The 9,496-nt window shown below is 45.7% G+C and overlaps 1 protein-coding gene across 1 annotated transcript in view; it reads right to left on the bottom strand.

Annotated features, from left to right (window-relative positions):
* Nucleotides 1-240, bottom strand: part of IL17RD (interleukin 17 receptor D) — a 79,454-nt gene extending 79,214 nt beyond the window's left edge. The window contains exon 1 of the mRNA XM_027835933.1: nt 115-240. Within this exon, the coding sequence (XP_027691734.1) occupies nt 115-240 (126 nt within the window). The remainder of the gene's footprint in view (nt 1-114) is intronic.
* Nucleotides 241-9,496: the final 9,256 nt, after the last annotated feature.

The raw sequence follows: 9,496 nt of genomic DNA, 5'->3' as shown, positions 1-9,496 counted from the left end.
TCCTTTCTTTCCTTCCTTCCTCCCTTCTTCCCTCCCTCCCTCCCTTCTTTGCTTCCCTCCTGCCTCCCCGCCCCCTCGGTCCCGGCCGGTCCCGGGTCCGGCTCGCGGACTCACCCTCCAGCCGCAGGTGTCCCCGGGAGGCCCTCTCCTGCCCGGCCCGGCGGCCACGGCCAGCTGGGAGCCGTTCAGGCAGGCGTTCACGGTGAAGAAGAAGGAGCAGAGCTGCAGCCAGGGAGCCATGGTGGACGGGCCGGGGCCGGGGCCGGGGCCGGGGCCGGGGCCGGGGCCGGGGCCGGGGCCAGCAGCCGGGCAGGCAGAACGAGAGCTCGGGGGAGCGCAGCCTCCGCCGCCCGGTGGGACGGCACGGGCCCCCGGGCCGAGCGCTGCCTCTTCGGGACTGCGCTCTGCTGGCCGATGCCGCTGCTGCTGCCGCTGCCGGTGGGTGCCCCTGCCGATGCCGGTGGGTGCCGCTGCCGCTGCCGGTGGGTGCCCCTGCCGATGCCGGTGGGTGCTGCTGCGGCTGCTGCGGCTGCTGCTTGCCCCAACGGTTCCGGCTGCTGCAGCCGCTGAGCTCCTCTGGCAACCTGGGGAGGGAAGAGGGGGAGGGAAGAGGAGGAGGGATGAAGAGGAGGGGTCGGAGAAGGAGGAGGGGTCGGAGAGGAGCGCTCAGAGCATGCGCTCCGGGGAGGGGCGGGCCTGCCAACCCGGGGCCCCCCTCCGACCAGCCCCCTCCTTCCTCCTGGGCTTTCCAGGACCCGGAGCTGCACCAAGAAGGAAAAAGGAGGGGGAACGAGGGGCGGCACCCTGCCTTCTCCAGCCCTCCGGACGTCCCTGTCTCCCCCCATCTCGTGCTCCCCAAAGTTAGGCTGGTTTGTTCTGCCTGAGAAGCCCGGAATGTGAGCGGGGACCCGGGGGGGCGCCCAGTAAATGGCTCGGCAGCTGGATTTTAATGAGGAAGGAATGGAGGCTGCCAGGATACCCCGGGATGCCGCTGGGCTCCATGACCTCCGCCTTGCCTTGGTTGGTCATCCACCTCCTTAGTGCCTTTTCTTCCCAGCGTGTCAGGGTTCTCCCTGGAGCCGTCTGGCGTAGAGTACCTGGGAAGGAAAACCAGATTTCCTTTAGGGGCAGAAGGCCTTCCAGTTCCCAGGAAGAAAATCCTGTCCCATCTCCTTCTGCTCTGCCCGGGGATTTTTATCATCCGGGGAGGACCTAACTGAAGGAGGGGGCGTTGTTAGTAAACCAGACCTCCCCGCCCCCAATCCCCAGCTCCTGATCGTTTGTGCCATACCTCCAAATAATCACGTTTGTATTTGTATTGTAGGTACCCATATAGGTACTTCTTGTCTCCCTTCAAAGATTGGAAGCTCCCCGAAGGCAGGGACCGTTTGACTCCTTTCTTTGCAGTCTCAATACCTGGCAAATAGTAGTCATTTAGTAAATGCTTGCCGACTGTCAGGAAATTGAGGAGAGCTCATCTTGACCATGCCTCTTCAGCTCTGCTTCCTTTCTCACTAATCTCCCCCCTTTCCCTTCTTTTCGACCCTTGAGTAGGCCCTTTCACTGTCCCTGCCCTTGTCCTAAGCATTAAAAACTGAAGGGACCAGCCTTAGGTCCCTGCCCTAGTGAAGTTGATACCGTATTCTGTATTCTCTTCTCCAAAGAGGCTCCGCCACTGGTTTACTTCAAACTGCCAGACAAATTTTCCACGAGGCTGGAAAATCTCATGTCTTCGTTGTTATCATTGTTAGCCCTGGAATCAAACACAAATGCTTTCATTCCGAGTTTTCACTGTGCCTTCTCCTAAGGCAGCCTAAAATGACACTAGTTGGGGTTTTTTTGGGGGGGGGCTACCTAGAAGTTCTGACCTTGCCACTCCAGTATTCAAGAAGCATTATGGATTCCCCCTTACCCATAGGATAAACACAAACATACAAACTCAGACTAATCACACATCACTCCCCTTAGCACCCCCTACGTCCAGCCATACCTTCTGACCTGTCCTTTCTGTTAGAATAATGCTTCATCTCCCCTCTGTGTCTGCTGTGTCCTTCCTCACTTCCACCTCTGGGAAATTCTGGCAGTGGGATGACAGAGAAGATAGAAGGCTAGTCTTGGAAGTCAGAAGACTTTGAGTTTCTATTCTTCCTCAACACTGATCAGCCATTCTCCTCATCTCCTTACTTTCCTTGGCTATCAATTTCCAATGAATAACTTTTTGTCAGATGGCTTTTAGGTTCAAGAATTGAATCCTATCTTTCTATATGAGTGATCTTGGGCAAATCATTTTTTTTAACCTCCCTGGGCCTCAGTGCCCTCCTTTGCATAGAGGTAAGATGAGATGATGTCTGTGGTCTCTTCCCACTCTAATTTCTATGATTCTCCCAGATTCCTTCCTAGATTGTGTCTTCTTTGCTAGAGTCAATAGCAGTGAAAGGGAATGAAGAGTGAAGAAGTAGAAAAAATAGAGGAGAAAAAAAAAACAAGGAATGGCATGTTAAGCCATTTGCAAACCTTGAAAGAGAACCATCTGTTGATAGAGACATATGCAGATGTACTTTTTAGTCTTTCTAATTTAGTAGACACCTATTACAACAAAAATCATCATTCCAAAGATTGAGTTCTACTGTGGATTAATGTAACTGTGATGATCAATCTGACCTGACATTAGTAAACCAGAAGGTTCATCTATGTAGATGTGTTATAAAGAAAAGCCTAATAGAGTCATGCCCTACTCCCTTTCCTGCACCTGTATCAGCTACAAAAGGAGTGGAATATCGGAAGGAATTTTGGCATTGAGGAAAAGCACGTACAATGAGGAACCATGTTCACATACAATGGTAGATGTATTGGGTCTGAAGCCTAGTTTGTATCATTTTGCAACAAAGAGCAATAATAATTTATTAATACACTCAATACCTGGGACAACTCCCTCTTCTGCATGGGGCTCCCAGAAAAGCTACCCCAGGTCCACAATACTCAGTGGTCCATATATACTCAAAATCACAACTCATGAACCCCCTCCTCCCAATGTGTTTATTTTTACTAATCACCCAAAGGACAATTCGAAGCAATGGTATTTAATAAAATAGGATAGGAAGAAAAGCAGCGGTAAAAAAAACTAAAAACCTGGGGCACACTCTTCCACAAATATACACACCTTCACTAAGAAAAGTGGATGCCCATAGTGATCACATTTGGCTAGCACACACAAGGAAGGTGAGAAACAAGGGAACATCTGTGGCTAGGGTGCTTTGGGGAAAGCACTCATATAGAGAACATATGTGCCCAGAATCTGTGCAAAACCAGTGCAGCTTATATTTTGATGCTGCAAGGCTGCTGATGTCATCTGGAGCTGTCATCCCCTGCAGTCTGACCTCTGCTGACAGCATTGTCTCTGTTAGGCAATATTCTTCTGCTTTTATGGTCTCAGCTAGGTACATACTCATTGGTATTCCCAGCCTCTTTCTGCTGTCACCTGTTGAGCTTAGAATCCTCAGCTGAGTTGCTACCTTTTCCTTGTAAGAGTAGGCTCTGACATCTCTCTTTTAGCTTAGAGCCTAGACTTTAACACTTTAGCTGGCCCTCACCTACTCAGTCATCAGACTAGGTCCACTGCTTTCTTTTTATTTCAAGAAGTATCTATCAGCAACCAGAATTTTATCCTCTTGGGAAAAGATCTTTTGAATCATTGAACAGTCAACTAATTAGTCAACTAATTAAAGCCTCCAGGTTCTAATTAGGTAGCTTTCTTTTTAAACTACTTCATCTTGGTAACAAGATCAATGTATCTGTCCCAAAGCTCTATCTGACTTAGGGTTAGAAAGTTCCCTTTAACTCCTATTAATGCCTAATCACTAACATACATCCTTCTCAAACAATTTCAGATGGCTGAATTCCCCAAAAAATCCAAAGGACTTCATGGGTCTTAAGCACAATGGCTTACCTCAGCCTCACAAGATCCTCTGATTTATCATGCAAATGCATCCAAGTAAGAACAGATTGAGAGAAAATAGTAAGGTCATTATCTTCCTTGTTTCTGAGCCATATTCCTGCCTTTATCATACGAGGCTAGCAAAACATCTTCAGGGCTTTGTTCCTCATATTTTAAAATGTGTTTTATTTTGCAAAACTATGAAGATAGCTTATTCTTATTTTGCAAGATCTTTCAGCAGCAGACTGACTTAGAATGACCAACACCTATATTGTAATTGATGAGTCCGGCCCCAGCCTCTTTTTCCTGCTTTGTTACCTACCCTTCTGCAGATGTCCTGATTATTCCTGATAGTAGGGGGACCTATGGGGCAGGGAAAGAGAAGGAGATATGGGAGAGAGAGAAATTATGTAAGTAGGTAAATAGAGCATTTGTCAAGTGCTAACTATATAGCAGCCACTCCTCTAAGTGTTTGGGATACAAATACAAGCAAAAAGAAAGTCCCTTCCCTCAAGGAGCTCACATTCTAACGGAGGAAGAGAATGCATAAAAGGGAGCTGAAAATAATTGGGAGCTCTAGAAGAGAAGGTACCCAGTTAGGGGCATGGTAGAGAAGTCCAGAAAGTCAAAGCCAGATTAGTCAAAGAGTAAGAATGACTGACCTGGACACTTCCTCAAAATGTGGATTCCAGAAAGATATTGTTTGTCCTTCATTCTCGAAGAGGACCATGACATCAGGGAGGTGATGTCATGACTTGCAAGTGAATTAGATTTAAGTGAGGGAGGGTTGTGCAAGGTCATCTGCCTCACTTTCTCCTCCAGAGCCATCTGGGTCTAGTGGAAAGATACAGATTAACACGACTGCAGATGGCCCGGATACACTGGCAGGCTGTGGCCTTTTTAGGCTGAGGTCTTTCCCTGGTCTCAGAAAGAACTCCCCAGAGGAAGGAGAGATCTGACGGAGTGGAGGGATCAGAAGCAGGTTTCTGAGGAATGATGAAGTGTGGGGAATCAGAAACAGAGCCAGGCTACACAATACATTTTATTTTGAAACTATTAGTAAAATAACAAGAAATGGAAAAAGTCAGATATAATGATCTTGATTATCAGCATTTCTGTATGAGTTTAACTGCTATAAAATGAGGATCCCAATAACCAAGTTAGTCCGCAAACATTTGATCTCCTTCCAAATAGACAAAGATGATTGTCAAGAATAACACCAGTTTAGAAACAAAGTTAGTTTCTAAAACACTCAGAAAAAGGATGGTGGAAGATTATGAGCAAGATCCTAAAATATTATTTTATGATATCAGTAGAAGAGAGATCAAGTCCATAGTTGGCATAAGCACCAAAAGACTCATCATTCCAAGAACATTCATGGATGATACTAGAAGGAAGACAGCATAAAGACATAAAATGGAAGAAAGCTGTCAACATTTCTCTGCCTGTTTTCTGTTTTCATTATCAGTGGCAGAGGAATGTACCATGTTTGAACCCTCCAAACTTAGCTCAGCTGTTTCTCAGATGACAGATATCACACAATCCATCACTGGGCTTGTCCATGAAGACTTTCCCACTTGGTAGAATTTGCCATAGATTGCACTGCATTGGTATAGGTTTGGAGAACTTATGAGCACCTACATACTGTGATGAGGAATTGAAGGAGGAGTTCTTAAGATTACAGTTTTTTAAATCCATGAATTTTTTATTCTAGAAAATTCTGCTTTTTGTTGCTCAATCAATGATGCCAAGTTATAAGAAAAGATGAAAATGAGAAGCTGACATATGCAACTGAGACAACTCCAACCAGACATATTTAAAGAAGTTATTGATGTTCAAAAATGGGAAGTTGATAAAAGAACAGATGCCAACCCAGATTGTCATTAGTATTTCTTAAAGAAGTTTGACCTATGTAAGCCAATTGCTATAATAAAGAGCCCAGAAACTTCCTCAGCCAATCCTTCCCCACCTCAAAAAAAAAAAAAAAACCACCCACTTGATTTACTTGCCAAGTGAGAGATACAGTAGCCAACAGCAGCACTGATTTGGAATACAAACTCATTTTATTTATTTATTTATTTATTATGCAATTGGGGTTAAGTGACTTGCCCAGGGTCACACAGCTAGTAAGTGTCAAGTGTTTGATCTGAGGCTGGATTTGAATTCAGGTCCTCCTGACTTCAGGGCTCTATCTACTGCGCCACCTAGCTGCCCCTACAAACTCATTTATAAAAATCTTACGGAGAATATTGATGAAGTACTATGAGCAGTAGTATCTCTTGATACAACGGTGAGAAGCAGTAGGGTAGAAAACAAGTTTATGGAAAGTTTGGCAAGAGGGCCAACTAATCAAAGTCAGGGCATTTTAGCATGAAACCAGATGGGGTCAACAAAGAGACAAGAAGTGGAGGAGATCTGTAAAGATTTTTATAACAGGTTCTTTTCACTCTCAAGGGCAAGTCGAACAATCACATTTGGACACTGATGAATGAAAAAGCATTTATTAAGTGATTACTGTATATCAGGTAATATGCTAAGCATTGGCCTCAAAGAGCTCATATTTTAATGGAGGAAACAATATCCACCGGGGAGTTGGTGGCCAGGGAGGAGTACTTTGGTCTGAAAAGCTATAAGGATGATAAGTGGGGCTGTAAGGGAATTGATTGACACAGTCCATCCAGGAACAGTGTCAGAGATGATTTAAACACATTTCATGATTCCAGAACTAGAGAATATGGTCATGACAGGTGGGGAACTTAGAAGAAGGAAGGAAAAGAGAGATGGTTGGCAAAGAGACTGAAGAGGAGATGGCCAGGGAGAAGGGATCAATGGAAGGTGTGGGAGGGGAGGGCTTTCCTGAAAGTGTTCTGGGAGAGACAGCAGTCACTTATCTGAGGAGGTTGGGAAGTTGATCAGAAACCATAGTCTTGGATGTATTGTATGAATGAATGGAAATGGCGGGAAAGAAAACAAAGATAAGTAGTATAATTAAAGAAAACCTAACAATAATAATAATAATAGCCTGCATTTCTGCAGCACTTTAAAAGATTTGCAAAGCACTTTATATGTGTTATCTCATTTGGTCCTCACAACAGCCCTGTGAAATATGGGTATTATTGCCCTAATTTTACAAATGAAACTGAGACTGAGAAGTGACTTTCCCAGGGTGGAACAGTTAAAAAGTGTCTGAGTTAGGATTTGAACGCAGGTCGTCCTGACTCCTTGTCTTACTCGCTGTTGCTCATTTTCATCCGCTCTTCCTAATGCCTGGAATGCCCTCCCTCCTCATCTCGGCCTCCAACCTTCCTTCAGGTCCCACCTTCTACAGGAAGCCTTTCCCAGTCCCTCTTAATTCTAGTGCTGGGGGCCATCTCCAGTCGCCCTGATCGATATCTGGCCACTGGACCCAAGTGGCTCCAGAGGAGAAAGTGAGACGGTGACTTCGCGCAGTTCTCCCTCGCTTAAATCCAATTCACTCGAAAGTGGTGGCATCACTTCACCTCTTGGAGAACGAAGAACAAACAGCAAATTCCAGTGCTATCCCTCTGTTAATTGTCTCCAGTTTGTCCTGCCTACAGGTTCTCTATACGTAGTTGTTTGCCTCTTGTCTCCTCCATAGGATTGTGAGCTCCTTGAGAGCAGGGACTGTTTTCCCCTTTCTTTGTATCCCTAGCACTTAGCACCGTGCCTGACACGTATCAGGTGCTTAATATTGACTGACTGATTCCAAATCTAACTACTGCACCTAGTCAGGATTAGAGGTGACAGGATTTTAAGGTCACTGAGAGATCAATTCTCAAAGTTTCTGAAAGAGGGAAGAATTATATCAAAGGCTTAGGGGAAAAATTCAGATTTTATTAAAGACTGTAAGATCCCATTGTACTTAGTATTTTTTAAAATATGTGTGTATAAGCTTTTGATTTGGATGAGTAAACCTTGCTTAAGATGCACAATACCCTATTTGCATAACACCCAGGTACATTATCTCCTCCTTCTTCCCTTCAGTTCTCCATGAAACAGAACTATCTGTACCAGTTAAGACAAGACTAAGTGTCCTATGTGTTCTGATCATTCAGCAAAGACATCTCAGGTTCTCTCCTGCCTCATTTCTCCTAATTATTTGTCCTCAGTGAAACCCCTAGTCTCCTGCCCCTCTATTCTCCCAATCTAACCTCCTCCTCCTCCCTTTCCTCCCTAATCAGTTTTGACCCTACGATTCACCAGTTTAACCGGACCCCATTCTTGACCCTCACCTCCCTTGCCCCCTCGTCCTACGGCTATTGAAAGCTCACACTTGGTTCACCTCTATTAGCCATCTTCTTCACCTCTACCTCTGGGCTACTGAATCCTGGTGGCAGAAGTCATACTACTGTGAGCACTGGTGTCCCTACAAGTTCATGTGATCAAACTGTAGTTGGGTCTTCATTTCCCTATGGGGAAACTGTTCTTCCCTGATTGGCTTTTCTATCCCATTCCCCTCAGCAGTTGTCCTAAACCTTCTCTTCCCTTCTTAGAATGCTGCTGCCTCCTCCATGGGACAGTGGGAAGGGATCCCTCTTAGCAGACATCCTTGCCTCCTGCTTTGTGAAGGTCATCCATCGGGAGCTCCCTCTTGCCCCAATGCCACTCCTCCAAAGCCTTCTGCTTCTTCGTCCATCCTCTAGTCCTCCTGTTCAGTCTCTGAGGAAGGCTCTTTTCCTTGCCAAGGCCAACTTTTCATTCTTCTCTTCTATGATCTTGTCCCATTGAGCATTCTCTCTTTTTTCCCCGTCTCCAGTCTCTTCCTGGTGTAATTAGGCTCTGGCACACGTAGCTGCGATTACTCTGGCCTCCACTGCCTGAAGTCCAGGCATGTTTCAGTGTCTGCCAGCTACAACCATGCCTGGGTCTACCTTATTTTATGTAGTGCTTCCCCCTCTCTGGTTGCTATCTCTCCCAACCTGCACCCACATTAGCACGTTGGGTCCCCAGACGGACAGCTGTTCCTCCTTTTAGCTCTAGGAGTAACCTTGTTTGTAGCTACACTCCTAACCCTGTATGTCCTAAGCCAATTGCAATGCTTCAAATTAACCAATCAACCACTTAGCTCAACTATTCTCTAACAGAGGCATTTTCTCAAAAAGGCAAAGTAAGAACAATAATTATAGAATCATTCTACCCCAAAACCTAGGGCACCCACTCCCCCAAATACACATAGTGTCTGTAGAGAGGGTAGCCACTAATTTAAAGTATTATAGGAGAAGGGAGAAGTATAAGCATCCATGGCGCCTACAATGTGTCAGGTACTATGCTAAGGACTTTTACAGACATTATCTCATTTGATACTCACAACAACCCTGTGAGGTAGGTGCTATTATTATCCCTATTTTACAATTGGGGAAACTGAGTGACTTGCCCAGGGTCATATAGCTACTAAGTGTCTTAGAACAGATTTGAAGTCAGTTCTTTCTGACTCCAAGCCCAGCCCTTTATTTACAGAGCCACCAGCTGCTTCTGGGTCCCCTACAAATTTGTGTTCACATAACCTCCACTGGGTTGTTGCTGCTGCATGGCAATCCTGTT

This window comes from Vombatus ursinus, unplaced genomic scaffold (assembly GCF_900497805.2).
Source record: "Vombatus ursinus unplaced genomic scaffold, bare-nosed wombat genome assembly UNPS02014817.1, whole genome shotgun sequence".
In the NCBI taxonomy this organism is placed as follows: domain Eukaryota; kingdom Metazoa; phylum Chordata; class Mammalia; order Diprotodontia; family Vombatidae; genus Vombatus; species Vombatus ursinus.
This window is presented reverse-complemented; position numbering and strand designations above follow the sequence as displayed.